The following is a 12774-nucleotide window of genomic DNA, read 5'->3' on the forward strand; positions in this document are numbered from 1 at the left end:
TTAATGATGATGACCTCAGTTCAAAATGCTGCAAGGCACAGAGAATGAAATGAGACACATCACATAACTGTCTGGACACCTCTGTGCGACTTGGCTACATAAATAGATTTAGATTGGGCTGAATATTTCTCACTCTTAGCATTGTAATGGGACAATGAGAGTTTGCCTTGGGGATTGGACAAGATGTCTTTTTATAAAGTCTGATCGTCTACGTTGTTTGCCTTAAAATGGCTTTTAGAAAATGGCATGTATCAATGTATTTTATATCAAGTATATCAAGAAGCTGATACCCACTATGAGTTTCACTTCAATACTTGTATTTATATGTACAGATAGTTGTCTGTATAACCTAGACAAAGGATTTCCTTTTTTTTTTTTATCTCTTGACAAGGGTAGGGTGTGTACTTTGTTCCCAGGGCCCAGAATTTTGTGCTGTCCCTTGAATTAAACAGTCTATTATTAAGCATACAAAATGTGCTTGAATCAAAGTATACCAAGATACAGTACATTACTGTTATTGATTGCCTAGACGCATTGACTTGTCAGAGACTTATTCCTATTCAGCACCATTTTGTCAACTTCACCATCTCTCACCTTGCTCTGCCTAAAATACATGTTTACTGGACAATCATCAAAAGTCTGAGTCATACCTTGGACAAAATGTATTTGAGTCAAAAATCTGTATTAAACTTAAAATACACATCTAACTCAGAATGGTGGAAATGAAGAACCACCAATTTGGACATTTTGACTGATTCTTTGATTTCCTGAAGATTTTCTAGAAACCCCACCATATGTCTCCTGTCTATTCTCCTGGTTACCATAGAGATGGAGGTGCTGTACATTGTCGAGTGGGTTGTGCAGTGAATTCTTGAAGCACCAAAGTCAATAAAGACAGACAATTTAAAATGAGAAAAAGCTGACAAGACGTATAGTTGAACATCCCATGGATACCAAGCATCCTTCTGTCGTGCACCCTCATAACATAACAAAGAGAACATATCAAGGAACAAATAAAGCTTAGAATTTACCCTGACCTGGATTCTTCTAGCACATGATGTAACGGTCTATGCTAGGAGTAGGCTTTATTGGCACTACAGGGATGTTACTGCTTTATCTAGAATGTTCCACGGTATAGATTAAACCTACCTATCACCAGGGAGACAACTGGATTACAGCACTACGCAACATTACAAGATCTCTGGAGAGTTGCCCGTATTCACAAAAGGAATTCTTGTATTTTTGAGCAACAGAAACCCATACTGAATAAATGTTAGATGGAAATGTTTAAAGTCATACCATGGAACATTTCAGGCAAAGCAATAACATCTCCACTGAGACAAGCAGGTGGCAGATCCTCCACCTGAAAACTTACTTAATATACCTTCAGTTTCCAATGTTTATCATATCTTGACTTTTGTGACTCTTTGTATGAGCCAACCTCACACAAAGAGTTGTTCTTCTTGTGTTATTTTTACTTTAGGTTAAAAAAATCAGGTGTACTCTGCTCTCACACAAACTCATCTTGATCTATGCGCAGGTCACCCCGAACAGAAACGGAACATTAAGTACATCTACATTTTGTAACTGCAGTGATTTGTAGAAGCTATTAAAATAGTTTTATTACTTCTCCCTGAGGCATAAAATATTCCTCATTCACGGCACATTAGTTATTAGCTTGCAAAAAATAATCTGCTGTGTACCCTTTTAACTTTTTGCCACATTTTTTTGTTCCTTTTAAAGCCTAAACCTCTATTTCCACCATGCATATCGGGATAGCATTAATAATAATAGTTGTGTGTAAGTTGGAGCAGGTGGGGAGATGAGCTGCGAAAATGTCATTTAGAAAGCTGGGAATGAGAATTGATGCTTGGCTTGTTGGCTGCTAGCATAGAGTAAAAGTACACAACTGTCTGCGTTTGCATTTAAGATGGTGTGTCCCCGGATGACTTTAGTCTAAACCACTGAAGGAATCTGGGCTAAGCAGAAGTCCTCCATTAGCATACATATCACAAAGCATTTTATCTGTCTGGGAACCAAAGCATTTAAAGCAGTAATGGCAAGTTTGGATGCACACCATTCTTATTTGATTAAAAGTTGTTTACAGCCGATTTGCATTTAAAAACTTCCAATGTGGGACTATGACATAATGAAGATGAATTAAGAAATAACTGAGTAATTGCCTTCACAATAGTAAGATTTTTGTAAGTAATTATTGGTTTGTGCAGAATAATTTAACTGACCAGCCAGAACCACAATTTTTGACATAACTTTATAAAGATGAGTGGATCTGGAGCTGTATCCTGTTTACAATTTCAAAGGGCGTGATTGACATGCAGATTATTAGCCAATCAGAGAAACATATGATCCATTCTTGATTTAAATTAACAGATGTGGTTAGACTGTCTCAAATTAAAACAGAAGATTTTCTCGCACTATTGTCCAGGTCCAGTCCCTTCTGGAATCGAACAGAATGTAGAAGGCACTAGCTGATCAGGCAACAAAATAGTGGCATAGAGAGGAACATGTTGTACAATAGCAATAGCTTTTGTAACGTTTCTGGTGGGTTGGTCTGTTGGTTCTATGAAAATGTTATTGCTTTGTGCTAGAATGCTCTACAGTATGACATTTAACTTATTTTTCAAACTATAAATTGCTTCAGAGTATAAGTCACACCTTTTGAAGGAAATTAATTTTAGAGACCAGGAACCGACATTTCATCTTGAAAGGCAAGTTACTGTAATAATAGAATATAGCAGACTGAACAGGTGTCTGGTATGTTAAAGTTACATATGAACAGTTATTCAAATAATTATAGCATAAACAACATAATATAACAAGTTTACCAAATTTCCATCTCACTCCAAATCACTAAATCCATTGAATTCTTCATCCTCGTGTCACTTCTGAGCAACTCCACGACCTCTGAAGGTAAACGCAGCACCGCTTCCTCTTCTGCGTAAGTGTTGTCAGACTCAGCATCAGTTCCACTTAGAAATATTCTGGTCTTTCAGAATTCCGACAGGATGGTTTCGGTTGTCACTGAAGTCCAGGTTTTGTCGATTCATCCAATGACTTCAAGGCTTCATGGCACACACTCCGGGTTGTCGTGAAGCTGTGTTCTTCATCCCCGCACTCCAAACTTTCTTTCTGCTGCTCAATTACTGTTTTCAGCTGCATATTTTACTACTTGCAGCAGGACAGCAACTTTTTCTTCAGGAGACATGCGCAATAAAGTGTTAGGTGACAGTGGTACAGGAGTAATAGGATAAGCAGATACTGACACACAAGCCTAGAGCGCCCTCTCGCAGCTGTCAGTGTGAAAATTTTAATATATAAGTCGCACTGAAGTAGACGTCGCAGGGCCACCCAAACCATGAAAAAATATATATATATTGTAGCTGATTTTTCTCCATAGAGATAAATATGTTTTTGTAGATTTTGTATTTAGGTATTTTGTTAAGGCAGTAAAATCACCTGAAATGAAAAAATGACAATATCAATAAATGTAATGCCTTACTGTGGGGCATTCTAGCAAGCCTAATCTGCAGTCTAAATGTGTATGTAGTATCACCATCATTCCGACACTTAAAAGAGTACTACAATTTCAATCTCTATATTGTGTACATAGTTAATAATTGCCCCTGACTTTTAAATGATGGATCACATAATTATACATTGCACCAAACAGAAGCGGAGGCACGGTCACTCAATAACAAAAGCAGGTGACAAGAGCGGGTAACAAATAAGGGAAAGAGAAGCTTTTAGTAACAGACAAACCAAAGAGAGAGGGAGGGTGAGAGTAAGGGAGGAGGAAAGAGAGAGAAAGCGCTCACAGCCACAAGGTAGTCATTACATTGATTTTATACATTAATGAGGCATAGCATTAGTGGAAGTCAACAGTTTGTCCTTGAACTAAATGTGCCGGTGAGTGTGCTATAGTTGGAGAGTACACTATGACTAGGCACAAGGAAGTAGATACTGGCAGACAAAAATACGTATAAAAACATCGGTCGTAAGATTTTACTACAATGAAGCTCAGCAGTTTTTGTATAAAAAATGCTAAAGGGCTCATACGCTATTTTTAAAAAAATATGTGTTAAAATGTTCCTCATCAAAAACATACCAGGAGTTCTGTTTAACACACAAATGTTGCATATTTAGGCTGAGTAGTTACCTGTGGACAATGCTCTTTTCCACCTTGTGATGTCATGTGGTAATACAGGAAGTGTTCAATTATGTTTTTAAACTCCATACACCTTCATTAGGGTCATCTGGATCATGGAATTACCGATCTTTTGTGAACTAAAGGTCAAAGGTAGCTGTTAACTTGAAAATTACCCCAACGTGACATCACGTTGAACAGAGCATTTTGAGCTTTGGAGATGTAGACAGACTAATAATTAAGGATTACTCAAATGTGTAAATGAAACAAAACACAACTCTGTGTATGTTTTTTGATGAGGGAACAACATTCTAACATGGCGTAAAGCTCATAAGATGCTGTATTTTGTGAAATACAGCATCTTTAATATAACAAATCAAAGTTGAAAATGCCTTCCCATTTATTTTAGAAATCTGTCTAACTTTTGATGAGTACTACATTCCTAAAATTGAACCATATCTTACAGTATAGATGATATTTAAAAGTTTTTGTGGAGTAGTGTTTTATTAGTTTCATCTTCCATCTTGAAACTGATGGATCATTATTCAGAATCATTATTCGGGAATTGATGGACTGTGGCTATATTTTTTATGTTTTATTCTTCAGTTGCCATTTGAATTCATAATGTGATAGTAATAAAAATGTTCCTTTTGTTTTTGTGTGTCCAGGTTTACGGGCCCAAACCTTCCCTCTCCCATCATCAGCAGCAAGAACTGGCTCCGACTGCACTTTACATCTGATGGCAACCACAAGATGAGGGGCTTCAGTGCTCAGTACCAAGGTAAGACCAAACCCAAATGTATTCTTACAACATATACAGTGCTTTTCAGTAATTTAGGAGACCCATCATAATCACATTTTTACACCCATGGTCTAAAAAACAAGCCAAAGACAATAGTATTTTATGCTTGCAGTATTGCCATAATATAAGAGAACCTTTATCTGTCCCGCATATGTAAATTCCACGTTACAATGCACAGTTCAAGAAGAGCAAGAGATGGAAACGTCTACCCATAACGTTGTTTAATCTGATTTACTCTTAATTTAAAAGGCCCATATTAGTGGTAATACTCCAATGCACCAATGCTCCAGTGTGTTTTTAAGCTCCATAGACCTTCACTAGAAATTATCATTTGGATCATTTCAGATGTGGTATTGCTCTGGAATTGGCAAGCTCTACCGAACACATGACAAGGGTCCTGACAAACTAATAATAAAGGGTTACTCAAACGTGTGAATGAAACAAAACACAACTGCAGGTATGTTATTGAAGAGGTACCAACATTCTAAAATGGCTTAAAGCTCACAAGAATCAATTTTGCTTAATATAGAAATATAGTACCTTTAACTTATTTAATATAGCTGGCATAAATCTATAGTATATTTTTAAACTCTATTAAATGAAAAATGATTCAAATATGGATCACAAGTGACACCATAGTAAATACTAATACCTCATATAGCAGCTTTCTGAATTTTACCCTATTGAGTTTAGGTCCATTACTTTGGGAGGTTCAGGTGTCAGAAATAAGCTCGTGAAAAAAGGATTACGCTTTCCCCAGTAGAAGCCATCTCCAAGGACCACTTCTCCTCATCATAGTGGAAAACCAAGCAGGAACACATGAGGGGGTAGGATAGGGGGAGGAGTGTATGGGATTACAGGTTGAATGTTAGATAAATATGTTTAGGAGATCACACAGAAATGGGGCTTTTATACTTTAATTAGATTAAGCACCTCTCTCTCCCCTCTTCCCAGCCCCATACAGCTTCGCTCATGGAAATTCCCAAGATTCCCAGCTCTCGGCTCATTGGTTGGAGTGATGCTGAGTGAATATGGTTGATTATCCTTTTCATCCCAAGTGCCCCCCGTGTTGTGTGAGCTATAAAATGCAACTCAAAGCTTTTTCAACACGCTAAGAAGCAAAGTTAAAGGAGAACTATATGCCCATTTTCTGTTGGATGGTCCATTACTTGCTTGTCTCGCAGATTTTCGTTGCTTTACCTGAAATATTCCAGTTACAATTATCTATGCTCAAAAATACCTTGAAATATGTGTAGCTTATTATTGGGACTGTCTTTCTACAGAACTCATACCTAAAAAGGTTAATTGACATACTGTACTGTAGAACATTCCAGGGAAAGGACTTACATCTCCATAGCAACCAACAGTTGACGAACACTCCAACAGAAAAGTTACACAGTGCACCTTTAATGACTGAAGTCTTTTGTTCTCAGTCACCGTTCATGTTTTATCGATACACGTTCAAGCATATTATATTACATTTTTTGAACATCCTACAAGTCTAAACTAGAATAGAATTATACGATATCTGGAGGTTGGTGGTTCGAATTCTACCCTCAACATAAGTATCATTGGTTGAGGGGTCAGATCAGCTGATCCACAGGCTGGTGCTATTTGAGCTCCCACAGATGAATGCTGCCATTGTGTCGTTGGGCAAGACAATTAACCCACTTTGCCCATAGTGTCCGCGTACAGTGTTGTATGAATTTCTGTGTGAATGTAAGTGTGAATGGGTGAGTGGTTTCTTGATGTGAAGCACTTTTGAGTGCCTTGAAGGTGGAAAAGCACTATATAAAAATGTGTCCATTTATGTTCTGGGTAGTTCTGAGATATTGAGGTATAAAATTCTGACAACTCATAGAGCTCAACGGTATTGGGAAATGAGTTTTTGCCCATATAAACCTAAAAGAAATGTACCAAACTCTACAAAATTTCAAGAAAATGTCAGATACAAAATCTTGTGATTTCATGCGGACAACTAGGTAATTGTCTTTAATTGTGGTCATAATGTTATGGCTGATTGGTGAGGCTTTAATTTGCATTCAGTATCCAGCCCAAAGCAGGTTCTGGATGAAAACACATTTGTGCAAAACAAGTAAAGTTCCATTGTGGGGAAGAGTTGGAGTAATTAGAGCAACTGGGTGTGAAAGAGAGCACAGATAACGCTGATGGTGGTTTGGAAACTGATGAATAAATATGCATTTTAATGAGCCTTTTATTTAGAGGCCATTATTGTGCAATATTTATCAAACTTAATAATTCAGGACTTATTTTTTATTAAGGTGAAATTAGCTGTTTTTTTTACAGCTTTCTATTTGGGGAAATTATCTTGTTACCACCTTGTTGGGTTTGAAATGCAACTGTGGTTAAGCTCTATGCATTGTAGAAAGGGTATTATTCTTCATTACAGATGCTAGCTACAATATCCATATTACATTAATCTTGTATTTCTATATTTCTTCACAGTGAAAAAGATGACGGAGTTAAAGTCCAGAGGTGTGAAGATGCTGCCCAGCAAAGACAACCAGCACAAGATATCAGTTTGTGAGTACTTGGAAACTTAGAAAACAGACCTTTATATGAACTATGACTTATAAAGTACAATAGCATTAGTTTCATCGTGCCCACATACAATATTAGAATTGTGTTTTTTCTATTTTTGCACACATAATTTTATGTTTCCTGAGTTATTAATTTGTCTATACGGTGATTGAGTGCAAAATACAATATCTTGGCTCACAGATGCCATATGTAAAAAGACCCATTGGTAACACTATAGTATCTACACTTCATCTTAATTAGCCTTACAAACGTACAAGCAATATTTCACTCATACTTAATATACAGCTTTTTAGAATTATTCAGGCCTAGGAACTACCTAAATAATTCCGTAATCCTAACTCCTATAGCCCTAAAGCCTTAATTAAGTCATTACTAAGCCATAATAATTTTTAATGAACAACTGTGAATACCGGCACATTTCTTTTTAGCTGTCTACATTCAAACGCTTGTTTCCGCCCAGTCCAACACTGGACTGTGTTTATTTCTGTTGCAGCCTGTTCATCATTAGCGCCGAAAATCCCACCTCAAACTTGCCTTTAATGCAGACACGACCACTGCAGTGTACAACAGAACTCACAAAAGTTGTTTTGCTCTGTCGCCTCCTTTCAACTGTTTTTTCAATGTTCAAAGTTTTTCGTCCGCTTTTGGCCCGAGCAAACAAGTGCATGCTGACTGAAAGCCGTGCAGCCACAAAGGACATGGCGTCTGAGCAGAGAATGGTGTTCCAGTAGCACATGCAATGGTCGCTCTTTTTACCAACAGTCTTTCTTGTATCTTTTTGTGTGTGAGTTCACTGGTAGTTGGCCTGTGCCTCCTTTGATTTGGCAGGCTCCTTATACGCTGAAATGTATGGACTTTGTGAGAGGCATTCTGAACAAAGGAGAATAACATAATATTTTCACAAGGTTTAAATGCACTTGAAATTCTACAAACTCATCTTTTGTGTATTTTTCCCTCTGACTTTTGAATCATTCTTCAGTTTGTATAGCATTAGGTGCCAAACTTAGAAGTGTATTGGTGACTGAACTTTTTAGACAATAGCATTTTTGTGGTATGAACAATATCATTTGGACTTTTGCTTTTGATGTTACCTCAGGTGGACTGTCTGAAATCTCTCACCATATTGCGTTATATGTATCGAGTTATAAGGCTTGCCTCTCCGCAGGTTTGAGCTGTAATTTGAGGTGGTGTTGCCGACTGCTTGTTTCCATAAAGAAATCATACTGTATCATCTCCATGGAGTCAAGCAGATAGCGGATCCTCCACAAAAAAAGTTAGGCAGTGGCCCTTTACATTCATTTATTTTAGTATAACCCCTTGAGATCATCCATCTTGGTAGTAATAGATTGTTTTGTTTTCTCTTTTTACTAGAAGGTTAAATGAATCATGCATCTGCATTCCTATAAATTTGCATATCCTCCTACACGTAGTTCTCTCGTTACCCGCACCGATGCTGAGCTGCCTCTTTGTAAATTCATGGCCGCCTGCCTTTGCTCCACATTGGTCGCCGTGGTAATGAACAGGTGTCACATTGATTTGGCCCCGCAGACATTTGACCCCTCTCCTGGTGTCATTGGGCCCCAGCGGGATGTCCTGTTTACCTGACCCCCTCTGGCTGCTGCGTCCTCCATGACATGATTTAACCCAGCACCGCCAGGAAAGTGCAAGTGCAACTTTTGCATGCCTGTGTGAGAGCGGTGGCATTAATATCAAAATAAAAAATAAGCATATATTTAAAGAGTATTAAAGGGTCTGGAGTATATTACACTTTTTTCAGTGTCCAATCAGACCAGCATAGAGATCAACCAGTGGTGTGTCCCTCCAAATTAGAAAAGTTGCACAGAGAAGCTTTAACATAAGTTTTCAAGGATTAAGAGCCTCTTTTTAGTTCCAAACAAAGACACAGCAGTGAGTCATTATGAATTTATAGTACATTTTTCTATAATTATTTGTTATTCCAAAATATCACAAAACAGTGAATATATCACACTAGAGTAAGTATCTAATTTACTAAGGAATGATTCTTGTCCGGCTACATTACATCTATCCTCATACTGACAATAGCCTCTTTTGATGAGTTTATTCAGCCCACTACAGCAAAATGGCTTTTAAAACTGACATTTGAAAACACTCAATGGGGTAGCTTTTTGCAACAGTATACAACAGTGTAATCCAAAGCGCAAGACCCAAATGTACTTTCTCCACTCCACATGTGAGAACAAAATGTCTTGTGCGCTCTCTAATCTTTCCTTTTGGTGTACTGTGGTTCTGTGTTGTTATGAGAAATCGCATTACACGTAAATAGCAGGGTTTGGCTTGGACAATCTTATACTTTCACGGCATTCACTTCAAGCCCTTTCACCATGGCAGGTAATTACTATCAACAAACCTGCATTTTATGGACTAGTGGACTTCTAATGGACCAGAGGCTTAAACTGACTTCACTAACTAAAGACTGAGGACAGATCCATAATGATTCTTCTCCTTTCTCTTCTTTTGTTTCTCTTAGTGTCTCAAATGGGGGTAGCACAGGGCCATAACATGTGCCCGGATCCAGGAATTCCAGATCGGGGCAAAAGAAAAGGCTCAGATTTCCGGTAATATCTGAATTTTTTCCCAGCTTACTACAACGTCTATCCTTGCACCTTCCCAAGTTTTATTATGAATGAAAGTGTTGTTTATTATTCAAGGCCGTATTATGCTTATGAAAACATTTTGCTGTTGCAGTAATAAATTTGTCATTTTACTTTATAATTCATGGATAATGGTTCATTGACATTTTAATTGTGCAGTGTTTTGGATGAATCATAAATGCGCTCCGAACAACACATTCTGCACGGCTTTTCATGTCGACCATTGTTAGATTGCTAATGCAGAAAATAGACATTACATGGTGCATTACTGAAACAACACAAATAATATTATCTGCTCTTTTCGACAAATTTGTTTCAGTACATTTTGTGTGAAATATAAACCATTTCTTGGAAGTAGTATTGACTGAGTAGCAGTATTATTTATTATATGATAGTTATTTGATTAATGTTTTTAATATATAATGAAATGGAAATGAAATACAATCAAATACATTTTTTTGTGAGTTATAGATCATATATTTAGTACATTGTTCTGTTTTTTTGTGAGAATTTCCAGTCAACTTGCTGTGTTCAAAATAGTGTTTTCATGCCATCACATTAAGTGTTAGCTATTTTCTGAAACAAGATTTTCTTCTCAACTCATTTTAAACAAGAGTGCACTTTATAATCAGTGAGTAATATGTTCAGTGGTATAGTTTCATTTTTAATGCAGTTGGTACTTTATGCACACACTCAAAAATATGAAGCGTTGGCTCTACATAAATACAGTATATTATGTCACCTTTTTCCGTTTAGATAGTTTATGTTAAATTAATGCATGTGCTTTAAATATATCATCTTAAAATATAAAATATTTAGTAAAGATGACCTGATATATATAAATAGGGTCAACATTTCTTTTCCTTTTGAGTGCTTTACTCTTGCCTATATAACCTACGTCCTCTGTCTGTATCTGACTGGCTGTGCCCTGGTTTCTCCTCCTCAGACGCGGGGCCACAGTGCACTTCTCCTGTGACGAGGGCTACGAACTGCAGGGCTCCAAAAGCATCAGCTGTCTGCGGGTGACCGACAGCTACGTGGGCTGGAGTGACGAGAGGCCCATCTGCAGAGGTACAGGCCATCCAAACTGACTTTGACTTAGACAAACTTTATTGATCCACAAGGGAAATTATTTGGACATAGTAGTTTATGCATCACAGTATATTATAAAAACAAGAGAAAAAAATATATTTTGTCATAATAAATTCTAAAAATAAGTAGCAAAAAAATCCAGAGAGAGGTGTCAAATAAAGCATAAATATTATATATATATATATTCATTATATAAATGAATTAAAAAAATAGCAATATAGTATTGAAAATATACTGTATCTCAGTTAATTGCTAACACATAACATATTTAAATCACCATGCAACTTTTATTGTTTGAAAAATACTGTATTTGCCATAAAAACATATTAACATGTTTAATGTGTTTCACTTTTGGTTTTGACACTGTTAGTCCTCCTCTCCCTTTGCTCTCCGTGCAAACTCACTCCCCCTTCAGAACGCTATCACATTACAATAGGTGTGAATTCCGCTAATGAAACTGCTGCACATCGCATCAGGTTGTGAAGTTTGTTTTTTACATTTTCAGGAGACTATGATCATTCATTTGTGGTCTTTTTAGGTGTTTGATTTTCTACAAAAAGGTGAAAGTGACTGTTAAACAGCACAAATCAGCTCACCTGTTGTAATTCCAGCTAAGTCAGTTCTTTATAGTCAGATTGTGTTAAAACAAAAGTCAGATTAAAGTCTAACCAGTGTAACAGATCTTCAGACAGGAAATGTTCAGTGTCATCAGCTGCAAAAATATGAAAATGTATCAGACATTTGGCACTTTTTTTTATTTGCAGCAAGTCAAATATTGGATATTGGTATTGGCTCAAAAAGTCCGTATTGGACCACCTAGGGCCCGTCTATTACAAGTACCCAGTTATGTTCAAAATGAAATTCAGCGTGATTATATGCTGTGGAAATGCCAACCCCTCAGGCTTTTCTATCATAATGATTGGCTGTAACCCGTAGCTGGCCTATCAATTTGAGTCAGGCTATAAATTTATTCATTCATAGTAATCTCACTGTATTCTGCTAAAGAAAAAGAGATTACTAGCTGTCAGTTATTCTTTGTACTCTGGTAACAATAAGTCTTAACAAAGAAGGTATTATCCTGTCAGTATATAGCAGGTGCTAAACCATTTAAAAAGAACACATGTACTTTGTGAAAAAAAAACTTTTCTGTACTTCATGTTACATCCTCAGAGTTACACAAAGGCTCATTGGCCATAGGCCATTGTCTGAAGTGTGTTTCACCAAAAGGCTGACCATAGCATTGGTAGTAGAGTAAACCGTTTCTTTGTTGTTGTTTTTTTGTTGTTGTTTTTTTGGGGGGGGGTGCACAAAATTGTGAGGAAAGACTTATCTCTGAATTCTAAACAATATCTATAAACATCAGCCATAAAAAACATATTATTTGATCTCTAGATATGATAATAATAAAAACAACAGTACATAACGTTATGCTTGCAGGTCTTTATACATTTTTGTTCGATGTATGCAAATAAATAATGTTGCGCTCTACAGGGGGCAGGATACACACACAGCATCTCCCC

At 36.9% G+C, this 12774-nt stretch overlaps 1 protein-coding gene across 1 annotated transcript in view; it reads left to right on the top strand.

The window, feature by feature from the left end:
- csmd2 (CUB and Sushi multiple domains 2) overlaps positions 1-12774 on the top strand; it is a 228716-nt gene that overhangs the window by 129462 nt on the left and 86480 nt on the right. Inside the window, exons 6-9 of the mRNA XM_055157502.1 lie at positions 4834-4946; positions 7434-7511; positions 10039-10126; positions 11109-11233. Of these exons, the coding sequence (XP_055013477.1) occupies positions 4834-4946; positions 7434-7511; positions 10039-10126; positions 11109-11233 (404 nt within the window). The remainder of the gene's footprint in view (positions 1-4833; positions 4947-7433; positions 7512-10038; positions 10127-11108; positions 11234-12774) is intronic.

The sequence above is a fragment of the Boleophthalmus pectinirostris genome, unplaced genomic scaffold (genome assembly GCF_026225935.1).
Source record: "Boleophthalmus pectinirostris isolate CB_2022bp ecotype Guang Dong unplaced genomic scaffold, ASM2622593v1 HiC_scaffold_21, whole genome shotgun sequence".
Classification (NCBI taxonomy): domain Eukaryota; kingdom Metazoa; phylum Chordata; class Actinopteri; order Gobiiformes; family Gobiidae; genus Boleophthalmus; species Boleophthalmus pectinirostris.